The 17,251-nt window shown below is 54.2% G+C and overlaps 1 protein-coding gene across 1 annotated transcript in view; it reads right to left on the minus strand.

The window, feature by feature from the left end:
- Positions 1-2,798: 2,798 nt before the first annotated feature.
- Positions 2,799-17,251, minus strand: part of ZCCHC24 (zinc finger CCHC-type containing 24) — a 58,925-nt gene continuing 44,472 nt past the window's right edge. Inside the window, exons 3-4 of the mRNA XM_010963227.3 lie at positions 14,667-14,831; positions 2,799-6,941 (exon numbers count right to left, since the gene is read on the minus strand). Of these exons, the coding sequence (XP_010961529.2) occupies positions 6,828-6,941; positions 14,667-14,831 (279 nt within the window). The 3' untranslated portion in view covers positions 2,799-6,827. The remainder of the gene's footprint in view (positions 6,942-14,666; positions 14,832-17,251) is intronic.

The raw sequence follows: 17,251 nt of genomic DNA on the forward strand, positions 1-17,251 counted from the left end.
TATAGGGAGCCGGGGTCCAGGTGTCTGCAGGCAGGCAGGGGCCTGACTCCCCACCCAGGTCGCCAAGGGGCCCAGCCCCAGCTCAGGGCACTGGGCCTGGCCCTGAGGACACGCCCACAGTGGTTTGCTGAAGGCCTGAGGGGGCTCATGGAAATCTCTTGGAGTCTCTTGTCAGGATCAGAAACAGCAGAGCGTGGAGGTCAGAGAGTACAGTGGTAGGCATCTGGTCCTCAGTTTCCCCATCTGCCACATTGGCATACTGTTCTCTGCCCTGGGTCCTGCCGGGACTGTTAGGAGCACGCACAAGGCCGGAGGGACAGGAGAGACTTGGGCTTGTGGCCGGGGCCCAGGGCAGAAGCCCGATGGCAGCAGGAGGAGAAGCAGCTGTCACAGAGCCCAGTGTCCGCTGCAGCTTGCAGTGCGTCCTGATCTCCCCAGCTCACAGGTAGGGACATGGAGGCTCCACATCACGCGTTCCAAGAAGGGGGGTGGCCCTGGGAGCCTTGTCTGGGCCACACAAGGGGACCCTGAGCCCCCAGGAGTCTGGGTGCTGATGGGAGAGGGAGGGATGGTTGAGCACCTGTGCCCTTCCTCCCCAGGCCTGGGGCACTGGCCGGTCTCCCTCCTGTCTGTGTCTGAAGGAGGCACGGAGAGGGCTCCTCACACCAAGGCCTTCACGGGCTGGAGCTGCCTGCCCCTCGAGACCAGCCCCGCCCCTGGAGCCCTCACTCCTTGCCCCACCTTTGCAACTCTGGGCACAGCATCCTGCCCAGGGCTTAGCCCCAGCTCTGCCCCTGAAACATCGCGCTGGGAAGTGAGAACTCAGAGTTCAAATCCTGCTCTGCTCCCTGCCTGCTGGGTGACCTCAAGCAAGCCGCCACCCCCCGGGTCCTCAAGTAGGGGGAGGGGAGGGTGCCAGCTTTGAGGGAGGGAGGCAAGGGTGGCCCAGAGCGGGCCCTCTTCTCTGGGTCCCCTGACGTCCCTTTCTGCATGGACTCTGCTCTCTCCACTCTCAGCAGCTGCTGCTGGATATGGACATTGAGTCCAGCTGGTGGAGGGGGAGCGTATAGCTCAGTGGTAGAGTGTGTGCTTAGCATGCATAAGGTCCTGGGTTCAACTCCCAGTGCCTCCATTATAAATAAATAAATTTAAAAAAAAACCTAATTACTGTCTCCCCCATCCCCCCAAAAAACTAGGCCAAACGAACCAAAAAAAAGTCCAGCCGGAAATCCTTCCTGTCCAGGGGAATTACTGGTTTCCACGGCTCTGGGAGATTTTGAAACGCAGGCTGTATTTGCCTTGGATTTGTTTTCTTTCCATGGAAAGCAAAACAAAACAAACACATGGGTGCATGCATACAACACACAAGGGCAGATAATCGAAACTTGAAGCCTCAGCCTCAGCACCGTGGGTGCTCAGTGAGTGAGCAAATGAACCAGCTTCCTGGGTTGGAGGCTCTGCTCCCCCTTGGACTTCCTGTGTGCCCTCTGGCCTGAGCCAGAGATCCACAGCTGCTGGCCACCCTCCCACCCAACACCCAGGTGCCTAGTCATAGGCTGGGCCTTGGGTTCACTGGGCCATCTTATCCACACGGTATCTGGCAGAAGCTGAGGCTCAGAGAGGCCAGGCGAACTGCTCAGGGTCACACAGCAAGGGATGTAGGGCTGACCTGGAAGCTTGCCCCCCACCCCTCCCCCATCTATGGTCCCTGATCCCAAAGACTCACAATTTGATTTCTCTGCCTCGTCTCAGAGGTTGCGGTCTGGAGGCATGGGCTGGCCCACAGACATATAGTTTGGCTATTTAAAAATTTAATAAACTAGTTGGCAAAATTTAAAAATTGGAAAATTTCACTTAACAACCTGGATTTCTAGTCCCCACCTCCCCCTGCCCTGCCACTCCCCGCCCAACCTCAGGCAGTGTATTCTTCAATTGTAGCAAGCTGGAGTGGAGATGGGATGGCCCTCCAGGGAGCCAGCGCCCCAGCCCACCAGCTGCGTCACTGCCATCACCGCCGGCCCCCTAGGCCCACAAGGACCATTTCAAAACCCGGTGCTTCCCAACTTTGCATTTTCTGCTGATCAGGGGCTTTCAGAACTTGAGGACACCCAGGCCAATTTCTCCAGTATCCCTGGGGGTGTGACCAAGGCTCCTATAGGTGATTCTGGTGAGCAGCCAGGTTGAGCCACTGGTCCTGGGCTGCAGGGCTCTGCATGCGGGGGGCTTCTTACGCCTTGCTTCGCTGTGGCTCCAGGCCCTGTGAGTTGTGGCTTCCCTCAGCCAGAGCCCCAGCTCGAGACAGCCCAGCCCGGCCCTTGCTCAGAAGAAGAGCCCTCTGTTCCCTCTCCCAGGGGCTTCCCGGGAGCTGGGACCCTTGCCTTTGCTCACTGTGGGATGCCCAGCGTCTGAGGCCCACATCCCTGTCTTGGCGAGACGGCCAAGTGGGAGAAGCAGTAGCGAGGCCCAGGGCTGCCGTCTCCAAGGAAGATTCACTCCTATATATGGTCACCGGCGTCCCATAGCTGAGCTAGTTGTGACCTCATGTGCTGACAATCTCGCCCAGTCTGGGGCCCCGCTTGGGGAGGGCCCTCACCCCAGAGCGTCCACTTGGGGACAGAGGGGCCAGGAGGAGGCAAGTCACTGGTGTGGAGGTAGGATACGGACAAGGTGTCCCAGGTGCGGGAGAGCAGACTTGGGGCGGCCCCAGGTCCCCCCACCCAGCTTGGCCTCCCACATCTGCGAAAACGTCCAGCTTCTCACCGAGGCTCTGTATAAACAAGGAAACCCAGGAGCCTCTCTTGCTTTTAAAAGTCCTTTTAATACAGCATGAAAAGGCTATATTTCTCTAGGCAGGCCGTATACAGATTCTCCAGGAATAAGGCACACGACGGAATGCCATCCCGAGGGCGGCCCTCGGGAGAGGTCGGGAGCCTTCTCCACGCACCCTCCGAGCTGGCCCACGGGTTCTGTTTGTCTTTTTAGCTGAACACACAGTATTAACAGATAAAAACACGGACAGGGTCACCACACTGGAGTGCAGGAGGTCAAACGGTGAGGTTGGCAACAGAGAGCGATGAACTCCTGCAGGCCGAACGCCTCCCAAACTTCAGGGTTAGTTGTTGCACTGGGCTACGATGTAGTGATGCTGGATTAAATATTCATTTAGAGGAGATTCAAGTCCATTAGATGCCGGAGGGCAGGTGTAAGGGCTCTGGGTGACAAATCCAAGTTCAAAGAGCATGGGGCCCCGAGGCATGGCTCAGACGGCAAAGCTCCAAAGCGGGCAGCGTGTAGAAGTCCGCCTCCTGCTGTCTCTTCCCTCCTTGGGCCCTTCTGACCACCGGGAGCCCTGGACCAGGCCGAGGAGGCCATCTTTGGAGCTGACCGACCATGGAGGGGCTAGTCCCACGCGCCCTCCTCCCCGGCTCTCTCCCGCCCCCCACAAGATTAATAACCAAAATAACAAGATAATAATAAGAAGGTGCGAGAGAATGGATTATAATGCTGTGTTATCCTCAGCTGAAGAGGCTCAAAGGGCTCACCATTCCCTTTTTCACTAAGTATCTAATAATAGCTTCCCTTAAAAAAGGCAATACTTTCCAAAATACACATACGTATAAATACAGGACAGGAACATATTAATAAGTCTAAGCACTTGAATAATATGCCGGCTACTTAATACTGATATTTTCATCCAAGGGAAACAACAGAGAATAACAATAATATGGCTTAAAGGATTGCAAAGATTTTTTTTCCTCATCAGAATTATGTACCAACTTCATATAATATTCTATGTAGACAATATTTCCTTCTTCATGTAATTCAGTTGCAGACTTTTTACAGACCAAAGCATAGTAAAAAATCAAACCAAAAAAAAACAAAACAAAAAAAAACAAAAGGAAAATGTTCTCACCATAAATATTTTCTTGCAGCTCAAACAGAAGATTTGCAAAATGCTTCCAGAAATCTTCGTTTGATATTCTATTGCCCTCCTGAAAGCTCTGAAATTTTGAAAATGCCTCTCTTTCTGTGTATTTTTTTAATGTCAAAAATCAAGCAATTGTATTTTTCTTTTCTTTTTCTTTTTCTTTTTCTTTTTTTTTTAAAAAGGCCCTCAAATATATACAAACAAAAATCACTCTGAAGATTTTTCGGGAGAAGGTAACAAATTCAGTGTTGTGAGAAAAATTGGAAACCATGCAGAAATTTTAACATCCATGAATTTTCTTTTCAAAATACACACATAGTATTTTTCTTTAAAAAAAAAAAAAAAAGGAATTCTGTGTCAAGTATAACTCAAAATAAATACAAATTCACACGTAGAACTATCGAATACTTCATATGGGGTAAACACCATGACCTCCCAACTAGATCGCTAGATCTACTAACTGCAAGCGATTGTCCCTTTTGAACGTACTAAAACCACACACTTTCTTGTCTCTCGGGCGCCCAGGCCCTCTGAGCACTTAATTCTCACAGCACAGGTCTGGATAGCAGTGGCTTTCGCTGACCACGGAGAGCTCCCAAATTCAGCCAGAACAGTGCAGGGAGGGGCAGTGCAGAAGGGCCTCTCAGGCAGGAGGGCCCAGCCCCGGCTTTGCACAGATGGCAGGGGCACTGGCTGCCAGCTGGACAAGACCACTGCAAAGGTCACTTTGGGGTGACATTCCTTCTCCTGTTGGCCTGTGGAAGGCCCTGACCTCCAGGAGGTCTGGAGCCTGAGTTCTTTCTAGGGTGTGGACTTCCCCCATGACTACAGCCCACGCGTGACCCAAGGCTGAGGTCCCCCTGTGGGGCCGGGTCCCTGGAATGCCTGGGGCCTGGTCCTCACAACAGAGACCAGCGCACGGCCCACTGCTGTGAACATTGCTGCAGGTTGTCGCAGGGTGCTAGGATGACTGACAGTAACAGCTTCTCCTCCAGGCCAGGGAGCCCCGGGCCAGAGTGGCTCCAGCTCACCTTGACAACATGGGGCGGGCAGGGAGCAGCTGGGGGGGATTCCTCAGTGGGCGGTGAGCACGTTCACAGTCGGGGGCAGGCATCCTGCCCCTGCGGGCCAGAGGGAGGCAGCTGCAGGGCTCAGGCTGGATCAAAGACCCCCCTTCTTAAGTGCTCAGAGGGCAAGGCCCCCCCAAATCTACCCTGCAGCCCTCTGGCTGCAGATACTCTCACTCTGTCTCTTCAGCTCACTCCCTGGACCCCTAATTAACACTTTGCTGTAACTCCTCAGTTGTACAAAGCATTTTCATTTGGAAACAAGAGGCGACTGGACACGGGTTGGGTGTCCGTGGTAAACACTGAATTTCAGGCCCCTTTCGTGGTCTGATTTTTTTTTTTTTCCCACAGAGGCATAATGTTGGAGCAACATCAAGTGACCCAGCCCTGACAGCCGGTTCCCCTGGGAGAAAGGAAGGGTAATATGACAATAAAAACAGGGCTTCTCACTGGGGAGGGAGCAGAGAGGAGGGAGATCCCTCCCGCTAGCAAGGACAGCGCCACCCTGGCCAATGTGAGCGCCAAGAGGCCTCCCCGCCCCACGGGAGGTAGGAATCATCACCCCCACTTCGCAAACGAGAGGTTCTGTAGCTTGTCTTGGGGTCGCCTGTGTGAGGAGGAGGGGGACCCTTCTCCTTCACGTTTGCAGGGTGGGGGACAATAGGCAGGACTGGGGCTGCAGGGGGGTGACAGGGGAGGACCGGCATCCCTCTGCGTGATTTCTTAAGTGACCGATTGACGTGTGATAGTGCGGGAGACCGGACCCGGGGAAACTCTCCAAGTAAAGCTCTCTGCTCCAGGAGACGGCACCCAGCCAGGTCACATCCCAGAACATCAGAAGAGAAACAGGCCTCTCGGCTCTCTGGTGTCTGTCACTTAACTAGTGGGGAAACGGAGGCCCAGCGGTGAGAATCCTACCCAAGGTTCTGTAGTGTGTCACAGGCAGGGCCAGCATCAAAACCTGCGTCTTCGGGCTGCCAGGCCTATGTCCTCCCTGCAAGAGAGGCTTCCCTGCTGGGCCCTACAGCTTCCTTGGGGGCGGCCCCCCAGTGTGGGTGGGAAGGGAAAGAGAAGGGAAGGGACTGGGGACGACAAAATCCAAGCAAGCGGGAAAGGATGTGGTGGGGGAGGAGGGAGGCGTGCCTGACGTGTCCCAGCTCACACCTTGGGAACACTGTCCAACATTCAGTGCCTCCCTGTCCCTGACCTCTGGGTGTATGGTGGGTGGGGGGGTTGTGCAATGCCAGTGACGTCGGAGACTGTCAGGTTTGGGGCTCAAAGTGGCAGGGGGCAGAGATGCCCACTCCCCAGCAGCTGTTAGAACAGGTGTCAGCTCGCCATGAGTGCTGACTTAGAAAACAAGGGCTTTGCAAGAGTGGCTTTTCACATGGGACAGACTGGAAGGTTCTGGGGAGGAGAAGGCGGCCTGGCTGGCCTCGGGGAGATAGTCCCCTGCAGGCTTTGGGATTCACAGTAAATTTAGTGCACTTGTGGCCAAAACAAGGCTGCTCACCCCAAAGGGAGTCTCAGAGGAGAGTCTGCGGGAGATACCAAGGCCTCTGTGGGTCCTGTGCGCTGGCCTCTGCTCACCCCATCCCCCCGCCACAGACCCAGGCCACCTGGACAGAGTCCCGGAGACACAGCCTCCTTTGGGGACAGCTACGTCAGTAACACTTTGTTAACATACATGAGCCGAGGACCAAAGACCACCCTCCCCAGACCTGTAAGCCTGCGAGGATGCCCTCACGTGTGCACACGGGGACACGCAGGGGAGGCGGTGCCTTCTGGGCTGGCAGGAGGGCGGCGGTGGCGGGGGAGCCGCGGGCGCCAGGTCACTGCACTCGCCGGCAGTAGTAGCCGAGCACCTTGCACTTCTCACAGAGGTGCTGGGGGTGCTCCTTGCTCTGGTCGGACACGTCCAGGCCATCGGGCTTCTCCAGGGGTCTCTACAGAGAGGAAGGAGAAAGAGGGCCCAAGGGCGGGGAGGTCGGGGTAGAGAGGAAGACAGAAACACAAAAAGAGGCAGGGAGAGTGAGACAGATACAGAGAGAGGCACAGAGAAACAGACAGACAGACAGGCAGGAGGAGGGAGGCAGATACACAAGGTGGGCCCAGAGAGAGCGAGTGTGCCTGTAGTCACAGAGGTTGTTCCCAAAGCACCCAGGACCCTTCCCGCCTCTCGTCTGCTGCAGGCAACTTATGTCCCAGGAGGCACAGGCTGAGGCCTTGGGCTGGGGCTGGGGCTGTAGAAGGGCGTCTTGTACCCAGAGCCCAAGGTCCAGATCCCACTTTACCTTCCCCTGTCCTCTGAGCAGCCACTGCCTGAAGCCCACAGAGGGCAGGACAGATGGGCAGATATTATCCAGATGAGGAAACTGAGGCCCAGCACCAGGGAGCCCCGGGCCACATCTCCTGATTCCTGGCACCCACTGCTTCTTCCCAGACCACTTGTCACCCCCAAACTTGCTCCCACGGCCTCAAGACTCAAGGAGTGTAACCTGGACACAGTCACGGAGTTTCAGGCTTGGGGTACAGCCAGCTCTTAGCTCTGTGAGGTCAGCAGCCAGTGTTCTGATCGGTCCCTCAGCCCTGGGCCTGGCACGGTGCCTGCCCCGTTTGTTGAGCAGCTAGGTGTTTTTTTAACAGAGAAACTGAGGCCCAGAGAAAGGAGGTGACTTGCCAGACCCACGATGCTATTCAGCCACGGTGTGGCTTCAGAGAGCCTCGGTTTCCACATCTGTAAAGTGGGCTGTTGCAGCAGCTCGTTTATAGGGAGGAGTCAGATGTCTAGATGTTTGTAAACTGAGCAGTGTTGGGCACACAAGCGCATTTCTGTTACACTGGAGGCTTCCCTGCTCCCTCTGTCCCTCCAATCCTGGCTCTCAAAAGCCAGTAAAGACTCATTTCTCTGGAAAATGTACGGAGGCTAGTAGGCACACCTCCTGAGGCAGACAGTTTCTTGGCTGGCAGCTGGAATGCCTGCCCAGAACCCCTCCCTGCAGCAGGGTCCCCTGCACGGACTGGGGGAAACTCAAAGGAAGCTGGTCAGGGCCAGCTGGGAGCCACATGCCGAGGACAGGGGGCAGGAACTGCTGGTGCCAGTGGGCCTTGGTGCCAGTGACCAGGACCCAGGATGGTCCTGGAAGGAAGGTGAGCATGAGCTCTCCCCACTCCCCCCACCCCACCCCCCAGGAAAGGCTGAAAACTGCTCAAAAGTAGCACACTTGGCTTTTCTGCCCAAGTACACAGTACCTGGCCTGAAGCTGACACTCAGAGCAGGTGCGGAATGGACAAGTCAGAGTGTGCTGACTGTGGGTGGGCAGGGTTCTGATCCAGGGTCTTAAAGCCCATCCCTATGCTTCCAGGCCCAAAGCCACACTGGGAGGATCTCAAGAAAAGGGCAGGGGCCTTGGCCTCATCTCAAGAAGCTTTCAGATGACTGGCTTTCCTGGTCAGGGGAGAGGAGGAAAAGTTTGCCTTCATATCAGACCCAGGCTCAAACTATCTATGAGCTGTGTGACCTTGGACAAGCCACCTCACCCCTCTGATCCTCCACTTCTTCATCTGTAAAAGGGAATGTTGATAACACTTTTCTCATGAGATTGTTACAATGCAAGGAAGATCACAAGTAGAAAGGGCATAGCATAGAAAAGTTATTAATGCTGTTTATTATTATTAATATTAGGAGGGGAAACCAGCTGGTAGAGGGTCACTAAAAGTTGAAGCCCTGATTCCAAGCTGGATGGCCTGGGAAGGTCACATCCCCTGCTCTCCAAACACCCTGATGGACACCTACGGAATCCTCCAGGCACCACCTACAAGCCTGGCGGTTGGGGAGCTCCCTGCTGGCTCAGCTCATTGCCTGCCCTACAAGAGATGCTTCCTGATCTTGGGCTGAACTCTGGGTCCCCAACCCCCATCCGTGGCATGGGCCACGCAGACTGTCTGCTCACCCCCAAAAGGTCCGATGTGGGCGGCTCTGAAGTCTTCCCTCTCCCAGACTAAACCCAGCCTGCTTTCCAGCTCCTCTCCCCAGCTCTTCATGCTGGCCCGGGCCCCTCCCCGAACCCGCCTTCCACCCTTGCTCCCCATGGTTTACACTTTGCAAAGCGCTGCCACATAATCATACCGCCTAACCTCACTGCCTTCCAGTGAGGGACATATTATTATCCTCATACATTACAGATGAGGAAACCAAGGCTCCAAGACATTAAGGGTCTTGCCAGTGACCTGCAGCTTGACCTGTCTGCCAAGGGCTGCTGGGCAAGAACTTTCTCCTCTAGAACCTTAACTTGCCCTTCTGTAACCTGGGCAAGAGGTTAATAACAGTTGCTGTACGTGTGACAGGGAGAGAAGTAAGTGAGATGACTGACTTAAGATACTTTCTAACCATAAAGAGCTCTGCAAGATTTCATAATTGCTGTGTGACCTCTTGACAGTCACTTAACCTCTCTGTGCCTCAACTGTTCTCTATACAGTGGGCTAATCAGAGTACCTACTTGATGCGTTTGCTGTGAAGAGTAAATAAATAAGTTAATAAATGCAAAGTTATTAGAACAGTGCCTGGCACATAAAGAGCAAAGTGTTTTGGTCAGTTTAATATCATGTATTATTACTAGTATTATTATTATGTAGAGAGGGCAGGCTGGGAGCAGGGTGAATCAGCTGAGTCCCTGTGGAAATGCCCTTGCAGTATCCTGGCCATCCCCTTTTCTTGGCTGTGAGACCCTCTCAGTGCCCCTTCCCTCCACAGGTCCTGGCTGAGCCCTGCCCAGGCGCTGGGTGGAGGAACTGGGGAAGCTGTCAAGGCGCCTTCCCTCTGCGGAGGGAAAACATTCAGCAGCTGGGATTGATCACCCCAGGGCCATCCCCACCCCCTGCAGTGAGGCAAAGCCCATTGGTGTTTTCTTCTCATGGGGGGCAGGGCTGGCAGGGGGGAGCCACAGCTGGAGCCTGACGGGAAACAGATGTGGAGGGGAGGGAGGCGGGGGCGGTGGAGGGTTCTCAGGAGGGGGATGCTGTGCGGGTCAGAGCTCGGGGGCAGGAGAAATAAAGCAGCCCCTCTCCACTGTGGGGGGTGGGAGAGTTCAGGGGGACAGCAGACACTCCAAGCCCCTCCTCTTAGCTCTTCAAAGGCTCCTGACTGCTGGGGGGTCTGGCAGGGCCACCAGCCCCTCAGCCCTCTGCCCAGCTTGCCACTTCCCTGAGGGGGCAAGGCCCTGTGGGGGGCAGGGCAAGGGGAGACCTGGGTCCCAGACCCCCTTGACGCTGGCTGGCTGAGTCACCTTGCTCAAGTCCCATCTCCTCTCTGGGCCTCAGTCTCCCCATTGCACACAGTAGGTGCTCGACAAACAAGGGCTGAATGACTGGGAGAGGGAAGAGCAGAGCCACATGCTCTTGGAAGACTCTTCCACATTGGGCCTAGGAGACTCCAACCTGAGTGAGGAGGGGAGGTGACGGTCGGGGAGGCCGTGGTTGGACTGAGCTTTGCAGGATGGAGACGATGAAGCAGGTAAGGGCATTGCCGGCCTGGGGAATGGTGGGTCCAGCCAGGAATGAGCCTGGCATCTGGAAGGGGTGCTAGGCAATACGGGGGGTTGGGTCCCAGTGGACTTGGGTGCATGGCCCGGGCCCTGCCTCTCTGCTGAGGTCACAGAGGTGTGAGAGTCATAAGGACTGAGCCTCTCAGACCCCATAGCACAGAACCAAGCACCGTCCGTCTGAGCCTCTGCAGGAACTGGCCCATTCCTGACTCCCCTCCCCAGCCAGCCACCCTGACCTGACCTCACTGCTCCCCACCTTCCCCCGAGGCTGATCATCTGCCCCTTCCAGGCTCTGTGTTCTCCTCCAGCCCCAAACTTGATCGCTTTTCATGGATCCCAACTTCTCTACTGAACTTGGGTGAGTCATTTATTCCCGTTGCCTCAGTTTCCTCCTCTGTAAAATGGGGAGATGAGGGAGCTGACCTCCTGGGGTGGCTGAGAGGACAAAGGTGTAACACAGGAGCACACCGCTGTCCTAATTTTCCCAATTCCTGGCCTCTCCAGTGCAGACCCCCCCTGCAGTCCAGCCTCCTCTCTCCTGCACTGGGAGCCCAGCCGAGTTTTTTGCTTCACCCTACTCAGTACAGGAGGGCAGAGCTGGGACATAGACAGAGGCCTGCCTGGCCTCAGGGCAGGGCTCCAAACACAAGTGCAAATTCAGCCCGAGGCACCACCTCTATGTGGCTTCTCAGGACTGCACATTCTCTCCCTGTGAAGTGGGATGAACAGGACGCCCAGTCTGAGGGCCGAGCACACAGGAAGAGCGTGCGGGGGCTCAGCAAACAGCACCCGGAGGGTGATCACAGCTGTGACTGGGGCCAAGAGTTCTCTGAATGCCAGTTGCTAACCCTGTCTGATGGAATCCTGACCCTTGGGCTGGAGAGGAAGCTCCAGGAAGGCCTGGCATCCCCTGACCTTCTTATTCCTTCAGTGCCTGCACAGACCTGGCGAGCAGCCCTCAAAGAAGTTGTCTAGGGAAAGAAGGAACCTCTCTGCACAGCACAGGCCACACCCAAGGGCCCTGGGAGAGCACAGTTCAACCCAGGGGCGAATATGCTGACGGTCAGACATCTGGGGAGGTGTATTTGGACTCGGGGTCCAGACCTGCTCAGGAATTGACCAGAGACTTCAGCAACCAGGATGCGGTGTCTCCTTACGCTGCCCACCTTTGGCCCCATCCCCGGATGTGCTCCTAAAATACCAGGTGCATATCACGTGCCCTGTGCCCACTGGGTCATCAAGCCTAGCTTGGCACTCCGGGGCCTCGGTGTGTCCCTCAGTGCCATTAGGTGGTGGGTCAGGCCCCTCCACTAAGGGACCCCTCGTCACTCGGCTGTAGGGCCAGCTTCCCGTCTCTTTGCCTGCATGTGACAGCGTGGGTGATGGGAACCACGGAAACCCTTGGGGATGGGAGGATGGAGAGTCTACAAACAGAGGGAATGGAGACTTGCACAAGGGTCATAAAATCACAGAATGTTTCAACCCTGAGAGTCCTCTCGGACAGCTCCCAGATGCTCCAAAGACCAAATTCCATGCCATGGCGGCCAAGCTGGCCCCTCCCTCTGCACTCTGCTTCACCCCTCAGCTCCTCCAATGCTCTGTGCCCAGCCCTGTCCTCTCCACTTCACACATGCTGTTCCCTTACCAGAAGTGCAGCCTCCCCTCTCTGCCACTCCCACTCCACTGCCCCATCAGAGCTCAGCCTGACATCACTGCCCCAGGGGAGACTCCCCAACTCTCCTGCCTCCATTGCCTTGCAGGCTCCTCCGCTCCCTGTTCCTGCCATCCTTCTCGGTGACTCAGCTTACCCATCCCCACCCCTGGCTCCTCATTGCCCCGACTCCCTCACCAGCAGTGACCTCTCCCACTGCCCCCTCAGCCACACCATGGACTTGGTCTTCAGAAACCTGCTCTCTGTCCAGTTCTCGGCTCCCACACTCCACCCAGTCCTGGCCCCATCTCTCCATCAGGGCTGCTCTGGCTTCCCCTTCCCTGCCATCTAGCTGACACCCCCAGGCCATGCTTTTACAGCATCACACTTTTCCAAATATGCCCAAACATTTGACCTTCTTCCCTGTGAGACGCCCTCCCGGCGCATGTCTGGCCCCGAACCCCCGCGTGCCGCTGATTTCGAAGCTCCCTGGGCTGCAGATGCTGCTTGCCAGTCTGGTTACATTTCTTGGATAGACTCGCTTCCTCACTCGTCCTTCCCCAAGCCCACCACACCCCTCTTCACCCTTACTTTTAGCTGAAAACCTCATCTTCCATTTCACTGAGAAAACAGAAGCCTTGGAAGTGAAGTCCCCCTTCTCTGCACCATCAAACCCATGACCCTCCCCAGTCACCCCCCACCTCCCTCCCTCCCTCCCTGTACCAGCAGCCTTTTGCTTTCTTCTGGGTCAGTCTCATTTGCTTACAATATGCTCCAGGCTCTCCCATGTTCTTAACACCCATCTCGACCCCATCACCCCTACTCCAGCTGCTGTCCCACTTCTCTGCTTCTCTCTACAAGCAACGCCCAAGAGGGACAGTGAAGGTGTTCCCCCTGCCACCATGGCTCCATGGACACCACCCTAGTCAACAGATCCTCCGTGAGTCAACATCTCCACTCCACCTTACCCCCGACCTGCAGGACATTGGCTCCAGTGGTTCTCCAACCTTGGCTGCAGCTCAACAGGTCCTCTTGGTAAAAGTGAGTTACCCCCTCCAAAGTTGCAGGACGACGTCCTTATCGCCAAACCTCAGGGGCACTTCTCCTTGTCATCATACCTGACATCTCAATACCAGCCACTGCCCGTGCCCTGGAATGGCGCCCTCCCCCCTCCCTGCCCCCCTGCCCCTCCTCACTGGAAGCGTCTCCTCCATCTGACCTCTGAATGCTGGGATTCCACAGCACGTGGTGTGGGGAATCCCGTCTCCACTTTGTCCTCATTCTGCAGGAAATCTCCTCATTCCCTAAATATCTTCAGGCCAGTGGGACCCAGTCACATATGAACCACCTTGACGTCTCACGTGAGCTTCAGAATAACAAACCCAACTGCCTGCTTGACATCCCGACCTGGATTTTTGGAAACATCTCAAACATAACATGTATCAGAGGTCTCTTGCTTTTATCTAGAACATCTATGTCTGGCCCCAACTGCCCTCAGGCTGCCCACCTCGGCAACAACCACCTCCACCCCCTCAGGAGCTCAAGCCACCGTGTGGCTGTTCTCCCGGGTTCCTGCCCTCCTCCCTCACCTTCCACATCCAATCCGGTGATGCTCTGGGTGGGACCCAGGTCCAGAGCCACTGCCTTAGGGACTAGGGCCATGGCTTTCCCAATGGTCTCCCCATGTCTCCCAGCCCCCTCCCCAGACCAGTCTCTACACACAACCAGAGTAATCATCTCAGAATGAAGCTGAAAGTCCTGTTGCTTAGGGTTTCCCCTTGTGAAGGCCCCAACACTCCTCTGGTGATCACCCCGTTTAGCTCCCCAGTTTCTCCCACTCTATTCCCCTGCTCCTTCACTGAGCTTTGGGCCTCATGCACCCCAAGTCCTACAGCCTCAGGGCATTTGCACCTGCTGCACCCTCTTCCCAGGATGGCCATCCCCGCTCTTTTGACAGGTCTAGCTTCTTTCCCTCCTTCAGGTCCCAGAGTAAATGCCGCCTCCTCTCTGCAGCCTGCGGCAAGTGGGTCCTCCCTGGGATGAGCCGCCTCGGCCACCCCCTGCAGGGCAGGCGGGCCCTCGGGAACCGGCCCCATGGCGCAGCACCTGGCCCACAGTGGCCACCCTGCACGCATGAGCCAACTGGGCGAATGAACAAACGAAACTTCCCGCTGCCCTCGCGTCCCCCTCTGTGTCACAGTCGCACCCCTAGGTTGTCACTTTCAAAATCCACTGGGGTCTGTGGTCTCATGGTCTCCATACAGTTGCCCCTTTATCCTCCTTCCCTCCCCAGGGAAATGGGCCCTCTCGTCCCCATTTCCAATGAGATGACAAAAGAAAGGGCTAAGGTGGACACATCTAGTCTCATCCCCTGTGAAGGAAGGAGCAAACCGAGGCTCCTGAAGGGAAGGCTGCCCTCGGCCCGCCCTTCAGAGACACCGCCCCGCCGCGCACTCAGCGCTGCGCTCCCGGCTCACCTGCTTGTGCGGGTACACATTGATGTGGCACTTGATGCACTCCTGCCCCATGTTGGCCCAGGAGTTCCCGCTCATCCATTTTCTCTTGCACTTGGGACACTTGTACTCGCCGAAGCAGCGCTTTTTGCCCTGGTATGGGGTCAGACCCTCGCCTTTGGGGCGTGCCTAGAGGACAGAAAGCAAACACAAGGGACTGGGGCCCACCAGGCCAAAATGATGCCCCACAGGGTCCCCAGGGTCGCCCCCTTCAGCCTTCATACCCTGTGTCCTCGTGTGCAGACACCTTTGGTCCCCTGTACGGAGAACACCAGGGCCTCCCCCAGAGCACACAGGGAATCCCAAGGCTGGGAGACTCCCAAGGGGACAGAAGACAGATGAGGTGGTGGAGGGTGCACATCTTCTTAGATTTAAGGGAGCAAAGTACTCGATGGGTCTGGAATTACTCCTGTAACGCAGATGTCATGAAGGAGCAGCTGATGGTCATATGACCTGCACACAGGCGCTCTCAGGTGCAGCTTGCCTGCAGTGCAGGCAGAAAACAACCTTGCATGCAGTGGAAGTGTGTCTCCCCTCCCTCAACCCTGCTGCCCTGCCTGGCGGCAGCCTTAATTCCCTTTAGACCACCCCCAAAGATGGGCTCTCCATTTACAAATGTGTGTAACAGAGACCTGCATACATCCACCCTTTCTTTTCCCTCACTCATATGGAGACAGATTATATACTTGGTTCTACATCTTCCCTTTTTCACTTACTAATCTCAGAGATAAAGATATAGATAGATAGATGATAGATAATAGATGATAGATAGATAGACAGACAGATAGATGATAGATAGATAGACAGATAGGTGATAGATAGATATGGTCTTTTGCCCAGATGAGTACAATCAGAGCTACTGCATTGTGTTTAAGGGTTGCACAATATTCAAGTCCATGCAAGTTCCATAGTGTTTTCCCATCACTACTGCACAATGTCTAGATTATTTCTACTCTTGTATTGCAAGCAATGCTACAATGAATAACTCTGCATTTATACGTGTGCTTGTATATATATATAATTTTGCACGTGTGAGAGTACATTTGCTGAATAAATTCCTAGAAGTGAAATTGCTAGGTCAATGATATGTACCCTTTTCATTTTTAAAGACGATAATTGCCACTCCCCACCTCCCCCCACCACAGCTGCAGGTGTGCCAACTTAATGACCCATCTCCTCACCGAGTGTTCTCATTATTGCCAATCTAAGAGGTAGAAAGTCTCAGAGTAGCTTCGACTTACATGTCTTGTATTAGGAGCAAGAGGGAATTTTTGCATTTAGGAATCATTTGTGTTTCCTTTGTGAACTGTGAGTTTGTATCCTTTGTGATTTTTTTTTCCTGCTGAGTTTGGCATTTTTCTTGTTGATTTGTAACTGCACTTTATGTATTAAAGAAGCTAGTTCTCTCCTACATGTTTTTTCTTTAAAGCTTTATTGAGATATGATTCACATACTCTACATTTCCCCTGTGCAAGGTGTACAGTTCAGTGGGTTTTAGCATATTCATAGTTATACAGCCACCAGTACATCCAATTTTAGAAAATTTTCTGTTACTTCCCCAAAGAAACCTTGTATTCATTAACAGTCACTCGCCATCCCCCAGCCACCTCCTCACCCCATCCAGATCCAGGCAACCACTAATCTACTTTCCATCTCTGTAGATTTTTATATTGTAGACATTTCATGTAAGTAGATCATATAATTGTCCTCTTGCGTCTGGCTTCTTTCACTTAGTGTAATGTTTTTAAGGTCCATCCACGTTGCAGTGTACATCAGGACTTCATTCCTTTTTGGTGCCAAATAATACTCCATTGTACGGTCATGCCATACTTTATTTACTCATTCATCAGAGACATTTGGGTTGGTAATTTGGGGCTACTATGAATAATGCTGCTATGAACATTCATGTATAAGCTGCCTAGTATTTTATATAGTTGAATTCATTGCCCCATTTTTTTGAAAATGAGACATTTCACATAGAAACATGACCACATTGGTCCAGAATTCTTGCTGGCGACTATCAGCTGAGGTTAAGGAGTGGCTGCGCCATCAGACCGACTGAAGGTACCCTCCACACCATCTGTGTCTCGACCAGCCGCGCCCTGCATTTATGTCACCTCCTTGGCACTCACAGCCTTTGCGGTTAAGGCAGGCCCTACACTGTGACTGTCAAAGTGTGGTTCCCGGACTGGCATCACGGCATTGCCTGGGAGCTTGTTAGAAATGCAGAATCTCAGGGCCCACCTTAGAGCTACTGAATCAGAATCTGCATTTTAACAGGAGCCCCAGGGAATGCATACGTCATTCAGTTTAAGAAGCAGTGGGCTATGAGATGGTCTGTTTGCACAGTCATGTGTCCCTGGGTATTTGCCCATTTCTGAAGTGGTGCAGGAAGGTTAAGAGTGACCTACCATAAGAGACTGTTCTGAGAATTAAACGAGATAATACAAGTAAAGCACTTAGAACAATGCCTGGAACATAAAAGTAAAACAGGAGTGTTAGTTATTTCTATTTACTAATACAGAACAATAGCGGTATGTAGAATCATC

This window comes from Camelus bactrianus, chromosome 11, assembly GCF_048773025.1.
Source record: "Camelus bactrianus isolate YW-2024 breed Bactrian camel chromosome 11, ASM4877302v1, whole genome shotgun sequence".
Taxonomy (NCBI): domain Eukaryota; kingdom Metazoa; phylum Chordata; class Mammalia; order Artiodactyla; family Camelidae; genus Camelus; species Camelus bactrianus.